At 37.0% G+C, this 20811-nt stretch overlaps 3 protein-coding genes and 1 pseudogene across 3 annotated transcripts; 3 read left to right on the plus strand and 1 right to left on the minus strand.

Annotated features, from left to right (window-relative positions):
• On the plus strand, positions 1–4421 carry LOC149025258 (uncharacterized). Its single transcript, XM_089143104.1, has 5 exons — positions 1–453; positions 614–775; positions 889–966; positions 1438–1593; positions 1850–4421. Exons 1-5 carry the CDS (start codon positions 48–50, stop codon positions 4078–4080), a joined length of 3033 nt encoding a protein of 1010 aa, XP_088999230.1. The 5' UTR covers positions 1–47; the 3' UTR covers positions 4081–4421.
• A 6066-nt stretch (positions 4422–10487) lies between these two features.
• Positions 10488–11980, plus strand: LOC149025259 (receptor-like protein 14; annotated as a pseudogene).
• Positions 11884–12689, plus strand: LOC149025260 (cuscuta receptor 1-like). The gene has a single exon (XM_089145485.1). It carries the CDS (start codon positions 12022–12024, stop codon positions 12622–12624), a length of 603 nt encoding a protein of 200 aa, XP_089001611.1. The 5' UTR covers positions 11884–12021; the 3' UTR covers positions 12625–12689.
• Positions 12690–14604: 1915 nt separating this feature from the next.
• Positions 14605–17565, minus strand: LOC149025261 (glycerol kinase-like). The gene is made up of 4 exons (XM_089145484.1): positions 17121–17565; positions 16802–17023; positions 15577–16558; positions 14605–15028 (listed from the first exon to the last, which is right to left on the minus strand). The coding sequence occupies exons 1-4, from the start codon at positions 17252–17254 to the stop codon at positions 14783–14785; spliced, it is 1584 nt and encodes a 527-aa protein (XP_089001610.1). The 5' UTR covers positions 17255–17565; the 3' UTR covers positions 14605–14782.
• Positions 17566–20811: the final 3246 nt, after the last annotated feature.

Consider the following 20811-nt stretch of genomic DNA (forward strand, 5'->3'; position numbering starts at 1 on the left):
AGATCGATCGACTCAAATTACAAGTGTTTTAGGCCGGATTTCTGGTTATGGAATGGTTATTGGTGAAGTGGTTTTGGATTCCTATGGTGTTATTTGTATTTGGAATTCATGGGTGTTTGGGTTGCGTAGAAGAGGAGAAGATTGCTCTCTTAGAAACGAAGCCTTTTGTAAATTGGGAGCCTGCAGGCGATGTAGATCGTGTTAAATATGGTTTTTGTTGTGCTATGGCACCTCCAGGTGTCGTAGGTTATGCTAAAGATGGTAATTGTTGTAATTGGGTGCCAGGAGTCATCAGTTGTAATCCAACAGGAAGAGTCGCTCAACTTTCCCTCGGTGGTAGGATCAATAGGGAAGGAAACAGGAAGATAAATTATACCATTTTTTCTGCCTTTAGAGAACTGGAATACTTCGACTTATCTGAAAACTTGCTTACTGATTGGACAGCAAATGAAGGTGACTTTCAATCTCTTTTCCTTTACAGCAACTCAACTGTTATGAACTTGTTTCATTCCTAGCTGCATTTTTTTCCCCCTAGATCTATCTGTCCCCTACTATGAAATCAAATTAAGCTAAACAGTACTGCATTACTTCACGTATCTCTATAATCTTTCAGGGTTTGAAAGATTGGCCGGATTGAAGAAGCTGGAATCCCTTGACTTACGTAGCAATGCTTTCAACAGCACCATCCTTTCATCAGTGGGTGCTATCACATCTCTTAAGACTCTATCTCTTGCTTACAATCAATTGGGTGAATCATCCTCATCACATTTTGCAGGTGTGTCGAGCTCATGTCTTCGTAATTAATAAACCAATAGCTAGCGGTAGGATTAGTATTATGTTGCATGTAATTAGTTACACTCATGTGCTTCCCTTTCCTAATTGTTGCAGGATTAGCTAATTTGCGCAACTTACAATCATTGGATTTAAGTTACAATTCAATTGAAGCATCGTCGCAAACAATGCAAGGTAACAACTAATGAACATGCACACATCAATGATTGGTTTGGAATATTTTTCTGTTTCTCTATTTCATCATAATACTATGATGGATAGTGGATAGTACTTAGTCCTAAGATAATAGTCAATCGCTACCCGCCTCAACAGCAAAAAGGAAATTTTTATCAATAAAACAAGAAACAAGAACTTTGCTTGGGTCCTGTGCATTAAGGCAAATACTATGGGCCGTTTGATCGAAATTTTGGTCTCGACCCTTGAAATTCAACAGTCGAGGCTCAATATCAACTGAGATCTGACGGTCCGAGCTGAAATCTCGGCTTGATGGTCATCGGCATGAACCAAGCAATTTCGAAGAAACAAGTGCAACATAAAAAGTTACAAATTCGAAAAGCATATGTTTAGAAAGGAAGGAGATAAAAATTAATTTTCTTATCTTCGAATAGACAAACATTACATTGACCATTTCTCTGTATCTAACAGTTTTCAAAAGCTTTGGCAAGCTACAAAGTCTGGAAGTCCTAGTTTTAGATTTCAACGGCTTCAATAACAGCATTCTTCAGTCTGTGGGTACTCTTAAATCCCTTAAGAAATTGTCGCTTTCTTTCAATAATCTCAAAGGATCTTTACATTTTGAAGGTATGTTACTTCTGGTACTTCAGCTATATATCCATGCAATTTTTCTTCTTTTTCATGTAAATAGCAGTTAAAGACATATTTATCAAAATCAATAGAGGTTTTAAGTAACTAAGAGGCAAGCTATAGATATGTTGGTAGGAACCAGATATTTTCAGACGTTAACTGCATCTTGAGTGTGCTTTAATTTTAGTTTATTCTAGCTCAGACGTAGGATTTTATGTATCAAGATGTTTATTAACTTACTTCTCTAATGCAGATTTGTGTAAATTGAAGAGCCTTGAGGAGTTAGATCTTAGTAATAATCGTCTTGAAGCGATTCTTCCTCCATGTCTCAATAATTTGACAGCTCTCAGGAAGTTAGAACTATCAAACAACCAATTTAAAGGAAATATCTCCTCATCTCTCATATCCAGCCTTACATCCCTCGCTGTCATTTCTTTGAGCCATAATGATTTTGATGGCACATTCCCTTTCATCTCCTTTGCCAACAATTCTAATTTGGAAGTGATTGACCTTCACTTTGCTGGAGACAAGTTGAAGGTGGACACTGACTATCCTTCCTGGGTTCCTCCTTTTCAATTGAAGATGCTCGTGTTATCAAACAAAATTCTTACCCAACACACCAATGCTTTCCCAGGTTTTCTCAGAAACCAATATAACTTGAAACACCTTGATCTCTCCAATAACAACTTGAAGGGGACGTTCCCCAGTTGGTTGCTAGAGAACAATAACTATTTAGAATTTCTAAACCTGAGAAATAATTCTTTTAGTGGTCATCTTGTCCTACCTTCCCGTATCAGTGGGTTTCCATCAGTGATTGATATCTCAAACAATGCCCTCGGTGGACTGCTTCAACCAAACATCGGTCAAATGTTCCCAAATGCAATGTATCTCAATCTATCTCAAAATTTCTTTGAGGGTCATATTCCTTCCTCTATAGCTAGCATGCCATTTTTGTTTTATTTAGATCTGTCCAGTAATAACTTCTCAGGAGAAATTCCATTAGAGATGGCAAATGCTTGCAATGAACTACAAGTTTTAAGACTTTCTAATAATAGACTACATGGTCAAATGCTTCCTCCACATTCTAACTGGACAAAATTAATTTCATTACGTTTGGACAACAATTCCTTCTCCGGAGATATCTTGACTGGATTGTCCACATGCTTTAGCTTACAAGTTTTGGATATTGGAAACAATCGGATAACTGGAAGAATACCTAATTGGATTGGTAACTTCACAGACCTGAGTGTACTCATTTTTGAGGGTAATTTTTTACAAGGAAACATCCCAGTTGAGTTTTGTAATCTTCAGCAAATCTACTTCCTTGACCTATCCAACAATTTTCTTTCAGGTTCAATACCATCAATATTGAACTCAACAAGTTTACAGTATCTACATCTGCAAAGGAATAGGTTCATTGGAACTCTGCCACCACCTTCATCTTTCAATCATTCATCTCTTTTGACATTCGACATCAAGGACAATGAATTTAATGGTATCATCCCCAATTGGATTGGTTCCCTTTTTAATTTGAGAGTTCTTCTCTTGAAACAAAATCATTTCATTGGTCCAATACCGAATTGCTTCTGCCAATTAGCATTAGTAAACATAATGGATCTTTCCCATAATGCCCTTTCTGGATCAATACCAAGGTGTTTGAATAACATATCTTTTGGGAGGAAAATAGACACAAATCTTACATTTGTAAAAATTGTTAATTCCTTTGCCATCTCCCCCCGTTTTTATGATGATGTAAACCTACTTTTTAGCAAGTACGATATGGAGGAACTTGGTAAATCAGAAGAAGTTGATTTTGTTACAAAAACTATTTCTTATTCCTACAAGGGTGAGGTCCTTAATTTTGTGTCCGGGTTGGATTTATCTTGCAACAACTTGAGCAATGTCATCCCATTTGAATTAGGTGATCTGAACAGCATTTTTGCATTGAACTTGTCTCACAATCAATTAGCAGGACCCATTCCAAGAACCATTTCAAACCTATCCCAAATAGAGAGTTTGGACCTTTCATACAACAAACTCAATGGAGAAATCCCTTCAGATATACCAATTCTATACTCATTGGCGGTCTTTACTGTGGCACACAACAACTTATCTGGAAAGACACCTGAGATGACAGCACAATTCGGGACATTCACAAGCACAAGTTATGAAGGCAACCCATTCCTTTGTGGTCCACCTTTACCAAGAGATTGTTCATTTGGTTCTAAAGGCTCAACAAACACATCAGCAAGAACACCATCTTCAATTGCTGATAATAACGAAGATGACGATATCGACATGGGAGCTTTCATCGCATGTTTTGCTGGATCATATCTCATATTCCTCTTGGGATTTGCAGCAGTTCTCTACATCAATCCTTATTGGCGAAGAATGTGGTTTCATTTCATTGATCAATGTATCAATTCAACTTGTGAATTTGTCTCGATACCCTGGTACAAGTTAGTTACTTGTGCATGTCCTTAATTGACTTCCTGCTCCCCACATTTCCTCTTGCACTATCTCAACTTTGAGTTAGAGTGAGAGGATCACATTTGAAAATAAGTTGGGGGAATGGATGTCTAGGATTTACTATCTAATTTTCTACATCAAAGACAAAAAAAATAAAGGACGGATTTTCCTCTTAGTTAGTATAGTTTGTCTTCAAATCCTTTAGCCTTGGCTTGTGAGTTGAATAAAGCCTCAATTGCCAGGTAACTCCAAGGAGCTAAGGAGCTATTGCACTGGAGCCAAATACCTTTTGTTTTCTTTGAGGGTTTTTGCCATTTTGTTTGGTCTATCATGGAGAGTCTCAATTACCATGATGACATTACGCATATGGGATGTTTGAATATGATCTATATGGTGTCTATGAGTTCAATCTACGTGACTTTTGTTAGTTCACATAAAATGAAGAGGTTACCAAAAGGGGGGGGGGGGGAGGGGAGGTGAAAAACAGAAAAGGAAGAGTGCCTTCCCATGCTACTCTGCTCTTCCTTGTATTTTATTTTCTGAAACTATTTTAGAAGCTATAAGTAATTGCAGCATGTTGTTGACTCAATGAATTTTTATTCCCATACTGCTCAACTCTTTCCTTTTTCTTTTTTTCTCATTTTTTTTTTTTTTCATTCTTTTTCTTTTCACCTTCTATTGATGATAGAAAACCAAAAAAGTTACAAGGAGGAAATTAAAGTATGATCAATAGGCGTATCTAGAGCAACATGTGGTATAGTACTAAACAAAATCAGGATGCTTCCTAAAGTAAATTGTTCCTAAATTAGCTGAGATCCAAGGACGAAGAGGCCAAGGATGCCAATTGTTGGGCTGTCCTGCATTAGACCTATAAATGGACAACCGAAATTCAACTCTAAATTCGCATTCGTATTTGTTTAAAGGTCTCCAAATCTAAGAATTTTCTTACGAGAAAATATCTATATCCATCCGATAAGTAATCGGATACGGATTCGGATAACTGCTAATCGGATCGTATAATATATGGATAAGATTTTACCCGAATAGAATAATATGATTTTTTTAAATGTATAAAATATGACACGCCTAAACCGGTTAACCTTAATGTTGAACTCCAGGGCCAAATCAGTAAATTCATAATATTTTAACCAATTAACTCACAACCCTAATAGTAAATCCCCAAATAGAATTACCAAAACTTCTAAACCCAAAAGTACGGGGAAAAATGGGTCAATAACATGGAGGAGCATATATATTATTATCCCTACCTTGGAGAGTATGGTTCGTCAAAAAGTGGGTAATGGAAAGCATACGTCATTGTGGTTTAACCCATGGTACTTACATGGAAGCACTATCTACAAAGAATTCCCAAAAGCACATAGATGGAATCCAGGCATCTCGGTGGTTGAAATGTCACAACTACTATTTCTAAACAGGGAGTATCTCACACACTTCAATATCTCTAATCCTCCTCCATCCACACCCTCCCTCTCACACTCTGATGACTCTTGGGTCTCTCTTATTTCCCCTAATGGTGAATTTACTGCCAATCTAGCAAGACAAGCATTGGAAAAAAAAAAAAAAAAAACTCCCCACCCTTCCTACTGCTTACCAGCAGTGGTGGAATTTTTTTTTAGAAACTACCCTTGCACCCCAAATTTAAAGCTTTCTTTTGGCGTCTTGTGAATGCAGGGTTACTAGTTAAGTCTACTCTGTCCCAATGGAAAGAAATGCAAACTTGTTGTGAACTTTATGGAGACAAGACGGAGACATTATGGGACGTCTTTATTTCATGCAAATGGACTAAGAGAATCTGGGCGACAGAACCAATAGGATTAAGAAGAGAGCAAATTGCAAAGGAATCTATACTCCATATGTGTAATGACTTTCTCCTTAACCTCCGGATGAACATAAAAGCAAAGCAATGGATTTTCTCCACCATACACCTGTTATTTTATGTGGAAAGAAAGAAACGGTATAATCTTTAAAAATCACAAACCAAACCCCCCACAAACTCCTTGACAATGTCCAATTCTGGCTACAGGTAACAAACAAAAATAAGGAAAACAACCCCATCGTGGAGAAAAATAAGGAAAACATATCTGAAACTCAAAAACACGATTTATTAATTGATAAATATTTACAAACTCATATCCATGTCGTATCTGATGCTAGCTTGATACTCTAGGGTGGAGTGTGGGGATAGTTGAACCAGGAAGAATAAACAACATAAAAGTAGGAATGGATCAAAACCTCAACAAGATGGAAGCAGCAATAATGACAATCCAAGAAGGGCTGAAGTATACAACAACAACAAAGATACCAATCAAAAAAAATCTAATACAACATCCCTGAAGTTCTCAACCTACTACTAAAACTTAAAAAAGTAGCATAGCCACTACACTTAACTACATCTTTGGTGGACACTCTAACTAAAGGCCAACAGGCACTATTTTGTAATTTCAAATTCCCCACCCTCTTAAACCACTTTATTAACATAGCATGTATACTATAGCCTCTAAAGCTAGATAGAACTTAAATATTAGTGCCAATCCAACTGCATTATGTATTACCAAGGACTGATGATTTGCTTATAAACTTTTGTTTTATTATAAAAATAAAAATAAAAAAAAAATTACCAAAACACTCATCCAGCCACCAACGTTCTTCAAGCTTGGGAAAACCAAACGAATTCCGTTCTTCCCTACAAATTAGACAATCACATGCCACCCCAACCCTAAATTCCTCAATCGAAGTTCCAAAATGCTCTTTAGTCCTTCAAGCTTGTGGAAACCCAAACACTGAAACCCTACCTCTTTTCCCCTTCAACTAGTGGCAACCAGCAGTTAATCGACCATGGAACTTGGAAGTTACTGGAGAACTGGGACGAAAACCAAGTTCCTTGAGGAGGTGATGGATCCTCTGATGATCGGCCATTTAAGGTGTTTGATGTGTGGTGCTAGCGGCGGTGCTCTCATGAACCTATGATGTTGTTGTAGAGCCTCCATCTAATATTATATCTTCTCTGTGAAATGATTTTTTCTAGTAGCGCGCGGTAACTAACCAAGGATGGCGACGATGTAAGGATTTCGAAGAGGAAACACCTCAAAGATGCAACCAGAGAGAATTAACGAAGAAACAGAGCTAGAAGGCGAAGCCCCTCGTTTCGATCAGTCTTGACTCAAATCATTTCACTAATAGAGGGTTTAGTGGATTTGTTTTCTCCTAGTTTATTCTGCTTCTTCTTCCAATTGTTCCTAACTGTGTAGTCTAAGACCCATTCTTGATGGAGAATGGAAAAAGGGAGAATAGGATGGTTTAAACTTTAAATCAGGATACCCGGTTCCCTCAAACCAGATAGAAGTGATTAACCCATTTCCCAGGACATAAGAGACGCTGAGGGGGGGGGGCGCCATTATGGCTTTCAATGCGAAATCCTTTTTCGGGTCCAGTCTTTAGATTAAAGAAGATGAATTTGGAAAATATTTTTGACACCCTAATCCATAGAGATACCTATTCAAAAAGAAGTCTCCAGACAGTTTTCATGAGAAGCTTTATTTTGAACCCCAGTTTTCCTAAATTCTAAACTATCTAGCAGTCTAGGCAAGCATGTTTCATCCATCTAATTAAATGGAGGGCATGAGATTTACCAGTAGATCCATTTCAAAAACGTTTGCACTGGAATCAAAGTTAGAACAGACCTGTTTTGGTAGGTCATAACACACCATATATATATAGAGGGTAAAGATGAGAACAAAGAATAAATTAGAATTCTCCGTCCTGCAAAACTTAAAACAACTAGATTTCCAAATAGCGAATCCAAAATTAAGTTTGTCAACAAAAAACTGGAAACGAGGAGGTAGATTCAAGTGTATACATTTTTTCCTTTGGAATCCTCATCATTTTATCAATTTTATTTTCCTTTTAAGGTCGTGTGCTTTTTACTAACTTGATTGTTGGAGACGCTCGTCAACCAATCCGATCGAGCACGTGTTTTGCCACTTACGCTGCTTAACAAGTTTTTTGAGCAACAGCTTATACATTCGGATCAGAAGCACTTGATTCAGAAAATCAAGACCTTTGCTGCTTTGTTTTGCCAATCGCAAGGAGTTTCAATTGCAACGATGAAATTACTGATCAAATTGGAAGCCTACGAGGACAATGAATTCCCGAAATTCAAGAAAGAAAAATTAGGGTTGAAGTAGGCAGAAACGCATCAAGCGGAACAGATGGTGATCTGGCAAATTTAAAGGCCAAACTAGCACCCGCTGTGTAGGGCTCCTGACGAGCCAATAATTGTGTTATTGCACCTTTTGATTTTCTTTGCCTGGATTCGGCACACAAGATGGTGACTTGAAGATGCTATGACACGGGGGTTTTTCAAATCCTGTCCTGATTGATTTTTTTTTTCTTTTCTCTTTTAGTCTTTTGGAGGAAATTATTCAGAAAATCTGATGGTTCACGATAGTGAAATGGGATAGGAAGTCCTTGCTTGATCCTTACTTCAATGAAATTCCCACATTGAATATTTAGTCCTTGCCCGGTTCTTACTCCCATTAAATTCCGACATATTGAAGAGTTGAACTCAAGAAGAGAGCAGAGGAAGATTATTTTCCACAGGAACAGTTTCTCTTCAATCATGATGAAGAAATTAGAGGAGATTTGAGATATTTCCTACCCATTACGGTAGAAATCCATCATTGGATCAAAGCAATATATAGAGATACAATTTGAATGGTCAACGGAAGGCCCGTATAATAGCAGGTGAGAATTGAAAATGATGCAACCAATTCCTTTTATATACACCTGCTATTTGGGGAGAAAATAACTCTAATTAGAAGTGTTCTAGGCCTGGTTTCTGTTCATGGAATGGTTATTGGTGAAGCTGTTTTGCTTTTATTTCTATTTGGAATTCATGGGTGTTTGGGGTGCTTAGAAGAGGAGAAGATTGCTCTCTTAGAAATCCAGGCTTTTCTAGATTGGACTGTTGAAGGTGGTGCAGCTTATACTAGTGAGAGTGATTGTTGTCATTGGGAGCCAGTCACTTGTAATGCAACCACAGGGAGTCATTCAACTTTCCCTCACTAGTATGAGTACCGATGGAAACAAGAAAGGTAGTTACCTAAATGTTCACCTTGTTTTCTGCGTTTAAAGAACTGCAACACCTCGACTTATCTAGTAACTTGTTTGGTGGTTGCAAAGAAAATTAAGGTACTTTTCAATACGAACTTGCTTCATTCCTAATTGCAGCCTTTCTTTTTCCCCTCTACTATGAAATCAAATTAAGTTAAAAATGCCTAAGTAACCACTATTTAATCACTTCTATACATCTCTCTGATCTTTTAGGGTTTGAAAGATTGGCTGGATTGAGGAAGTTGGGAGCTCCTTGACCTTAGTTGGAATTCTTTAAACACCACCGTTCATCATCTGTGGGTGCTATCACATCTCTTAGGACTATATCCCTTACTTCAAATCAATTGGATGAGCCATCCTCATTCCATTTTGCAAGTGTCCTGTCTTTGTTATTGATCGATAGCAGTAGTATTATATTGTAATTTGTTACACTCAAGTGCTTCCCTTTTCTTATTTGATGTAGAACTAGCTAGTTTGCGTTGGATTTGAGTTACAATTCAATAGAAGCATCCTTGCAAACAATCCAAGGTAACAATTACTGCACATACATATACGTTAACTGATTGGTTTGGAATATTTTTCTGTTTCTCTGTTATATGATAACTGATTGGTTTGGAATATTTTTCTGTTTCTCTGTTATATGATATTGCTATGGATGGTACTTAGTCCCTAGAAACTAGTCAGTCACTACCTGCGTAGTTGCATCAAACCAAAGAGAAACAGAGGAAATTTTATCAATAAAAGAAGAACCGAGTGCAACATAAAAAGTTAAAAGGGAAAAGGCATTATGTTTAGCAGGACCTCAGGAGGCTGAACTGTAAACCGCCCTACCCATGATTCCAAATAGGCTGTTTGCAGAGAGCCCTAGACCCAGATTACTTTGATACTCCTCAAGATCGATCACAGTAAAATCAAGAAAGTCTGGGAGTCCTAGTATTAGATGGGAACGACTTCAATAGCAGCATTCTTCTGTCTTTGGTTTTACTCTTAAATCCCTTAAGAAATTGTCGTTTTGTTCCAATAATCTTCAAGGATCTTTACATTTTAAAGGTATGTTACTTCCAGTACTTTTACTACCCATGCTTTTTTTTTTCTTTTTCAAGTAAATAGTGATTAAAGACATACTTATCAAAATCAATAGAGGTTTAACTAACTAAGAGGGTCTAGCTATAGAAATGTTGGTAGGAACCAGATATTTCCACACGTTAGCTACATCTTGACTGTTCTTAAGTATTGGTTATCCAAGCTTAAACCTAGGATTTTATATATTGAAATATTTATTGACTTAATTCTCTTATGCAGATTTGGGTAAATTGAAGAGCCTTGAGGAATTAAATCTTAGTAATAATAATCTTCCTCCATGCCTCAATAATTTAACAGCCCTTAGGAAGTTAGATCTATCACATAACCAATTTAAAGGAAATATCTCCTTATCTCTCATATCCAGCCTTTCATCCCTCGACATCATTTCTTTGAGCTATAATGATTTTGATGGTGCATTCCCCTTCATCTCCTTTGCCAATAATTCTAATTTGGAAGTGATTGACCTTCTTTTTGCTGGAGACAGATTGAAGGTGGAAACTGACCATTCTTCCTGGGTTCCTCCTTTTCAATTGAAGGTTCTCTTGTTATCAAACAAGATTCTTAGCCAACACACTAATGCTTTGCCAAGTTTTCTCAGAAACCAATATAACTTGAGACACCTAGATCTCTCTAGTAACAACTTGAAGGGAATGTTCACCAATTGGTTGCTAGAGAACAATAAGTTTTTAGAAGTTCTAAACCTGAGAAATAGTTCTTTGAGTAGTCATTTTGTCCTACCATCCTCTATCCATGAGGCTGCATTGGTGATTGACATCTCAGACAATGCCTTCGGTGGACTGTTACAACCAAACATCGGTGAGATGTTACCTAATGTGATGTATCTCACTCTATCCCGAAATTTCTTTGAGAGTTGTATTCCTTCCTGTATAGCTGACATGAAATTTTTGCTTTATTTGGATCTGTCCAGTAATAACATCTCAGGAGAAATTTCATTAGAGATGGCAAATGCTTGCAATAACCTGAAAGTTTTAAAACTTTCTCATAATAGATTACATGGTCAAATGCTGCCTTCATATTCTAACTGAACACAATTAACTTCATTACATTTGGACAACAATCCCTTCTCTAGAAATATCTTGACTGGATTGGCCACATGCTATTGGAAACAACTAGATAAGGAAGAATACCTAATTGGATTGGTAACTTCACACACCCGAGTGTACTCATTTTGGAGGGTAATTTTTTACAAGGAAACATCCCAATTGAGTTTTGTAATCTTTAGCAAATCCACTTCCTTGACCTGTCCAACAAATTGCTTTTGGGTTCAATACCATCAATATTGAACTCAACAAGTTTATAGTATCTGCATCTACAAAAGAATAGGTTCACAAGGACGTTTCCACCACCTTCATCTGTCAATCATTTGTCTCTCTTTATGCTGGACATCAAGGACAATGAATTTAATGGTATCATCCCGGACTGGATTGGTTCCCTTTCCTTTGAGAGTTCTCTTGAAACAAAATTATTTCACCAGTCCAATATCAAACTGCTTCTGCCAATTGGCATTAGTAAACATAATGGATCTTTCCATGATGCCCTTTCTGGATCAATACCATGGTGTTTGAATAACATATCTTTCGGGAGGACAGTAGGCACAGATCTTGCATTTGTAAAAACAGTTAATTTATTTGCGTTCTCCTTCAATTCTAATGAAGATTCAAACCTGCTTTTTGGCTAGTACGATAATGAGCACTTGGTAAATCAAAAGTTCATTTTGTTATGAAGAGTATTTCTTGTTCCTACAAGGGTGACATCCTTAATATTTTGTCAGGGTTTGATCTATCCCGCAACAATTTGAGCAATGACATCCCATTTGAAATAAGATATCTAAACAGCATTTTTGCATTGAACTTGTCTCACAATCAGCTGACAAGATCCATGCCAAGAACCATGTCAAACCTAACCCACATAGAGAGTTTGGACCTTTCCTACAATAAACTCAGTGAGGAAATCTTTTTAGAATTATCCATTCTATACTCATTGGCGGTCTTCACCGTGGCATACAACTTATCTGGAAAGACACCTGAGATGAAAGCACAGTTTGGGACATTCACAAGCACAAGTTATGAAGGCAACAAATTCTTTTGTGGTCCACCTTTACACCACTGTTCATCCAATCAAAAATCAACAAACACAGCAGCAACGACACCGAATGTAGATGATGGTGTCAACATGGGCGTTTTCTTTGCAAGTTTTGCTGGCTCGTATCTCATGTTCTTCTTGGGAATCACTGCAGTTTTTTACATCAATCCCTATTGGTGGAGAATTTATTTCATTGACCAATGTATCCACTCATGTCGTGAATTTGTCTATGATACCTAGTACAATTTAAACATCCTGCACGTACCTAGACTGGTTTCCTCTTCCCTATTTTCTTTGCACAATCTTCACTTTGAGCAAGATTGAGAGAATCACATGAAATAGTAACCTACAGATTGGATGTCTGGAATTCAGTATCTAATTCTCTACTTGGAAGATAGATAATAAATTTAAGGATGGCCTTTCCTCTTGTCTGTGTAGTTTGTATTCAGTTCCTTTAACCCTGGCTTGTGAGTTGTAATCTACTCCAATTCCCAACTAATTCCAGGAAGCTATTGCACAAGGGCAAAATATCTTTGTTTTCTTGGGGTTATTGCTTTGTTTGCCCTATTGTGGAGTGTCTCAGTTGGAATGATGAGATTACTGATCAATATAGTAGTTACGAGTTCAATCTACATGACTTCAATGGGTATCCAGAAATGGAGGGTCTTCCCCTTCCTGCTCTGCTTAAACTCCTTGCTTTGCCCTTTCCTTGTTTTCTCCTTTCAAAATTTTCCCCAGAAAGACTTTTAGAACATGCCGATTGACTCACTAGACTTCTATTTTATTTATTGAGCATGTATTGGGTTTCCATGTTTATCATGGATTGTAAATACTCTGTTCCCAGATAGATTCATATCTATTTCCTTTACAAACCTAATAACTTTTCTTTTCCTACACAATGCTTACGTTCTTCACCCTTATTTTCTTTCTTCCTTTGCTCATGATGACCGTGATTCATAATATGGTTACACTCTTCCCCTATTTGTACTAAACATTGAATTCCAAGAGAAAAAAATTGAAAAACATAGTCGGGTTAAAGTAAGCAGAAACTCATACAGAGGATGATCTGGCAAATTTTAAAGCGCTTTCTGATGGCCAAACTAGCAGCAACAGCAGGTTCCTGTGGTTCATTTTCCTTGTAGATGATAGTAAACCCTACTTTGGAAGAACTGATAATTCTTCCAAAGACTCTAAATTGGATATTAAATCTAACGAATTTCATTAACGTAATATAATCTCTCAATGTATGATACTACAAGCAAGTACAGAACACTTTCTTTCTTCAGTATTAATAAATAGAAACCAACTGTATACGAAACCCCAGTAATAATCAAATAGGGGAGATCTCACTACCATTCTCTTTCCGCATCCTCTTAGTACCCAAATTAGAGTTCAGAATATGCTCAAATGGCTTGCTCGCTTTAAAGCATAAACCTGTTGCATATAAATGGAAATACAATACTAGAGCTCCACTTGTACTTATACCTAATAAAAAGGCAGAAGAAGAGAGAAAAAATGGAACAGTTACAACAATGATCTAAAATTCAAAATGCAAGCAAGTCTATTCTGAATGAATTATCAGTGTCCAACTCTTCGACAGCATGACTCAATCCCTTTTTAACTTCCAAAGTCATAGTCTTCAGCAGTTTCAAACACAACCAGGACAGAACTTTAATTATAAGAGAAGAACATGATCGAATGGCTTTATTTTAGTAGTTGAACAGAATGAAAGTATTTTGTTGACCCCATTTATTCAGCAGTAGCCTTCATTCTTTATCGACAGGGAAGAAATCTTCCCTGTTGCTTGAGTACACCGGATGGCACTTCAATGAAATGGGTGTTCTAGAATGAAATTTTGTTCACTATTTTAGGATTTAATTTGAAGAAGAAAAAATGCTAGCAAAGCATGCCACAAGTGTTTAAAAGCACACTTCAACCACCAAACACAATAACCCAAATAGGTCCAACTGAGAATGCCAGTATGGCTACCATTCCCCTTTCATGAAAATCCCTTTATCCAATACCTACCACTTTGTATCATTGACTAAGCAGATTGAAAGCAGCAAAGCAGCTAGTGTTATTTTAAGCACATACCATGGATGCACTATTATGTTCCAATTAGGATGACAGAAAAAAGATCAAAGTGTGTGTTACAGAGGATTTTTTTTTTTTTTTCCTTTTTTTTTAATCTTTTGTTTTTCTATGTGAAGCCTCTCACCCAGATGTAGCACACCTGAAAGAGTATACCAGTTTCTGAATTCAGTATTATTATTGAAACTGAAATTAAATAAGATTAAGCATTGACTTCTTACAAAGATCTACATAAGAACTGAGAACATTATTCAGCATAAATCACCAAGATGGTGAAAAAAAATAAGAAAACAGGTAATACTAGGAGCTAAAGGGTAAGGCTTGCCAAATCAAAACTTCTGGTGACAGCCTTGTTCCAACACTCAGCCTTCTTCTTCCTCTCCTCCCCTGAGATTTTGGGGCGGAAAGTGGTTGCATTGGCTAGCCGCCTTTCTGAGGAGAAAATTGCATCTTCTTTCCAAATACCAACAGCTAAGCCAGCTGCCAAGGCTGCCCCCAGAGCAGTTGTCTCTATATCACTTGGTCTTACCACAGGACTCCCCAACAAATCCGCCTGCCAAACAGTTACAAAATAACAATTAACATTTAGATTCACATTAATAGTACAAAAGTTGCACTTGACTGCCCAGAGAACAGTTTCAGATGGTTGCTCTGAGAGCTCTTCCTCATAACCATGACCATTTAGCAAGAAAATGAGTAGAATTAAGGTACATTTGATCATTATTCTCCCCTGCGAACATGGATGCTTCAAGACAAACCATCCAGTAGCCAAAGGCTGATACCAACAGATAAATTCAAGGACCCTTCCGTCCTTAGTATCCAGCTTAAGTTTATTGTGGTTGTAATGAGGCGAGGGTGTTGGAAACCACTCTCTCATTGAGACCACTACAACTTAGAGGGGTCACATGAAATAAATAGTTGACAATGAGTAATGTCCACCGTCTGGTTTCGTGAAATTAAACCAAGGCAGTTAAGTCACAGTAAAGAGATATAGCAGAATCACTACAAAGGAATTCACACATAGATGAACCAGCAAAAGCTACAATGGAAAGTTAAACAGAAATTTTCAGAAAACCAGACAAATTTCAACAAACCCAATACCTGGATCTGCATTAGGAGGTTGTTGGCAGATGCACCACCATCAACCCTGAGCAGAAACTCCCCATCCTTAGCCTTTGAATCCTTGTGCATTGATTCCAACACATCATTTGCCTGAAAACATATACACTCCAGCACAGCTCGAGCAATATGTGACTTGTTTGTGAACCTTGTGATTCCAACCAGTACACCTCTTGCATCATCTTTCCACCATGGAGCAAACAACCCATTGAATGCCGGCACAAAATACGTCCCACCACAACTATCAACTTTCTTGGCCAAATCTTCAATCTCTGCGGCATCCTTAATAATTCCAAGGGTGTCTCTTAGCCACTGAACTGCTGCTCCAGCAATCGCAATGGAGCCCTCCAATGCATAATTAGTTGGTGCTTTAGGACCAAGTTTGAATGCAACAGTGCTCAGGAGACCATGCTTTGAATTAATAACCTGCTCACCAGTATTAATAAGTATGAAGGCACCAGTGCCGTAGGTGCTCTTTGCCTCCCCTTTCCGGCATGCCTGACCCAGCATTGCTGCATGTTGGTCACCAAGGCAGCCTGCAATTGGAACACCAGAGGTTGGCCATCCTTTTGAAACATTTCCAATAACTTCGGAATTGCTGACAATCTTGGGAAGGACTCCAATGGGTATCCCAAATGCCTCTAATGTGGGTTTATCCCACTCAAGAGTCTGGAGGTTCATGAGCATCGTCCGAGATGCGTTTGAGATATCAGTGACGTGCAAACCAGTCACAGGTTTCTTGGATGAATCTACAGCACCAGCACCAGAACCTCCAGTGAGGTTCCAAATCAACCAAGAATCAATCGTCCCAAACAAAGCATCCCCAGAGTCCACACCTTTCTTAACAGCATCAACATTTTCTAACAGCCACAGAAATTTGGCTGCACTAAAATAAGTACTGAGAGGCAAACCACATGTCCCCACAAAATGGTTTCTCCCCCCTGAAAATTGTTCCTCTAATCTCCTGTAAAATGAAAAAAGAATTGGGTTCCTATCAAAATTTCCAAAATTCCAATTTCAATCGAAAAAAGTGAAGACATGGTGTTTTCTTAAATCCAGAGTAGCGAAACCCAGATTTCAATCGTGAAATGGAGGACATGAATTTCACTTAAAATCCCAAAGCAGCAAGAGCAACATAAGAGAATGAACAAACAAACGTATCTAAATTCTTGGAGAAGAACCCAAAAGCCAGAAAATTAAGGCAAACCTGCAGATAGAACTAGTTCGGACATCCATCCAAACAATAGCATTATAAAGAGGCAAACCAGTGGATTTACTCCACACAACTGATGTCTCTCTCTGGTTTGTAACTCCAAGCGCTTTTAATCCACTATCAACGTTATGCCCATCTGCTGTGGCCTTATCAATAGCCTTCGCCATACAAAGCCGCACGCTCTCTAGAATCTCCATAGGACTGTGTTCTACCCATCTAACCCAACAACCAAAAATTACTTTAAAAATGAAAACTAAAAGGAAAAAACGGGAGCCAAGCGAAAATAGTATGAATGAAGCTCGTATGTAATTACCCTGGCTGAGGAAATATCTGGGTGAACTCAGTCTGGTGAGAACTAATAATCTTATGAGATCGATCATAGATTAGAAATCTCGTACTGGTCGTCCCTTGATCGATCGACGCAACATAAACTTCTTCCTTAGACATCTTTTCAAGTTCTTAAAACTCCACCAAAGTACGTATTTTCAAGCAAAACCCAACAAGAAATGAAGAAGAAGAAAAAAACACAGAGAAAGAAAGAAGAAGTGAAAGAAATGGATAGATGACGAAGAAGTTAAGGGAGGTTGATCGACTTATGTGAATCCGATCCAAGTAATGTGGAAGGTATTACGTTGGATTGTGGACAATGTTTATCCAAATTCACGGAAATCACGTCACTTGTTTATGGAAGATTTGGGTTTCTCAAATTTAGATAATTTGCATTGGGAGACTAAAGAGAGAAGATTTGGGTTTCTCAAATTTGTCAGATTGGATAATAACTCACCGAATATCTTGTTTGTTCGCTTAATCTGGATTCCATGCAGCATCCAACGGTTCCTTAACTGCCACATGAGTAAATTTCCTTTTCGTTTCTTCTTTTGGTGAGGATTTTTTAACATTTCCCCTGCATCAACAAGACAACAACCTTTGATCACATAATAAAGTTAGTTAATAACGAAACGAAAAGGGAGGCTTATAAATAAAGTTTAGATATGTTGAATAACTGAGGCCCACACAATCAAGAACTGACTTCTGTTAACCAATAAAAATAATAATAAATAAATAACTGCCCCTTTCTACAACTCCTAGGCTTGATGGGTCATGTTTAGATGATGATTTTCGATGAACTCTTTGTCAATATAAACGAATTGGGAAATGGATTAGGGTGAATTTTTAAACTGCAAGGGAGAAGGGGAGGAGTGGAATCCGAATCCTCTGGATAAAGTTTAGATCTTTTATTCGTCATGATAAATCTTTTATCGAGTATTATTAGTCATAATATGACTGTTGGAGATCTTTGGAAAATAATCCTACACACAATCATCTTAACAGATATTGACCTCTATTATGTGATGGAGAAACGTGAGAAAGGTACAGACCTCAATAACGATAGATATTCTCTTATGCTCACATTTATTAAGGGCATGTTTGATTAGTTAAATCCAGGGATTTCAAATCCCTAGATTCATGAATGAGAGATTTATGCATAGTAGGTTGTAAAACATCTCTAGATTCATAAAATCTAGGGATTTCACTTTTTTGCCTAAAAACATAGATTAAGTGATTCTTGGATATTGAGTGAAATCCATGATTCCTAAATATAATATGGATGAAATTTGCAGATTCACATGGAGTAACCCAATGGAACTCTACGAATTTTGATAGGTTTGTGGTTAACCAAATAGTTAATTTTTTTTAACCATGCATCTATAGATTTGAAATCTCATGTCATTTCAGATCCTTGGATTCATGAAACCAAACAAGACCTAAGAAAACCTACTTCAGTGGCTAAAGGTGGATCCATGCTTTCCCCCACCCTCATCTCTCATTAATGCTTTAATATGACTTTGTTCTTTCTTTGCTTTGACAATAGTTTATGTGGACCCGAAGCTATACTTGAAAAACTTGAACAGGTCTTATTATTATTTTTTTTAAATTTTTTTTTGAATAATAACCCACATATTGGAAAAATGTTTAGAACAATATTGAGTATGTAATTGCAAAATATTTCTATACCAATGGATAATACTCAAATTAATATTTATTATGTAAGTTAGGATTGATTAAATTTATGAAGGCACAATGAAGTCACCTTCCATCATTTTCCTTTTCTTCGTTTAATTAATAATTTGGCAGAAATTTTTACGCAAGTTGTGTGTGCAACATTTGCATTGAATGTAATTAGAATACCAATTTGAAATAATCAAAATCCCTTCGATCCCCTACGAGGTGCGAAGCTTGTTCCTCATTTTTTAGCCTTTGGATGATAACGACGATGGATCCCAAAAAAAAAAAAATCTTGTTTTTGGGGGCTTTTATTTATTTATAAAAAAAAAAACATTAAATAAAAATCAAAAAAAAAAAAAAATTATCCGATATCTAAGTCTCTCGACCTTGTCAGAGACACCAAAATGAGACAAGATTTTAATCGTTAGTTAAACATGTCTTTACTCCTCTTAAAGTTAATTTGCTTTCCTAACAAATTTAAAATTGAATGCCCAAAAGTAGATTCTTGGATAGTTCCACAAAATATTCATATATCATTAACGGAGAAAAAAACGTGCAAAATTTACTAATTAGACAAACCAATTTAATGCTTATAAGCGAAGTTCATCTTTCTCTACACCTTAACTGGCCTGGATATTCTTTTTATTCTCACTTGGACAGATTAGAATAAATTTTAGAAAATTCAGGGATAATAATAATAATAATTAAAATATATATATTATAGACGAAATTCTAAAAATCTTAAGAATTGCTCGGAGGTGACCCAGTGCAATGTTATATGCATGAGAGCATACAGCTTTAGACTTATTTTCAAAGATTCAAAAAATAATAATTATTATTAAAAAAAAACATTTTTAAAAATCTTAATATTGCTCTAATAGACTTTTGACCGTTGAGATTCCTTCGTCCTTCGTTGTGCTTAAGATGTTGAAAAAACCTCATAAGCAATTATGATCTACCTTACTTTCATAAAATAGTTTAAAACTGAAATATAGATTTAGCACAAAACGCCCAAGATAGAATCAAATCATGTTAAAACATTTCACACATGTGACTGTTGGGTTTGGGTGTGTTGTATTCTATGGGTCTATGTAATTATGGTTCTAGATTGTATTTGTAATTGAAACAGAATTTGAGTCAATTACTAATACCGGGATAAAATTATAATTACATTGGGATTAGGGTTTTAAGTTTCCTATAAATATTCTCTGAAATAACCTATAGGCATCAATCTCTGTAGGAGATTGGGGAATGGGGAATCAATCTCTTTAGGGGATTAGAAAACTCATCCTAAGGAGAAGGATGGGGGCAAACAAAGGGTAGCACTTTGTAAGTGTGAGAGTGGTGTGAAGTTTATTGGAAATAGTGGAACTCTTTTTCTCTCTGGTGGACGTAGGCATGGTTTTGCCGAACTACGTTAAATTCCCCTTGTGTGCTTTGCTTGTGTTCTTCTTCGTGGTTGTGCATCCATTATCCCTACATGTTACCATTTTGACAAACACAAATTCAATAGAGGGTGCATCAATCACCAATCAGCTAACCTTTACACAATCACACCTAATCTGCAGATGAGAAGGGAGACAATAAAAAGTTGGAACCCCATGAAGTTCAAGGGAACTGAACTTGAGTAATAGTTGGTTACCAGAAAGAAAGAAAAAAAAATATCTCAAGAGTTATAGTAGGATGGTTGGTGGAGGTCAAAACTTGCCACCCATGGTCCAGCCTAGGTTTTTAGTCTTTTAATTACATCATGCCTGATAAGTAATGCCAACACTGCATTTTAATATATAGGATCCAGCCCTAAAACCAAATTCAGATCATCATGTAAGATATCATCCATTGATGGTTAAAGGTCGAAAACGGTGTCCTTGATAAACAGTGTCAAATGACCAGCCTCAAGGGTTTCCTCAAACTACTTGCAAAGATCATAATTTCCCCTGTTTTGAAGGAGGCTGTTTCCAGGATTTGAAGCCATGACCAAGCATTCTTAAGTAGTT

Source organism: Hakea prostrata, chromosome 2, assembly GCF_041222555.1.
Source record: "Hakea prostrata isolate BN-2017 chromosome 2, UWA_Hpros_2, whole genome shotgun sequence".
In the NCBI taxonomy this organism is placed as follows: domain Eukaryota; kingdom Viridiplantae; phylum Streptophyta; class Magnoliopsida; order Proteales; family Proteaceae; genus Hakea; species Hakea prostrata.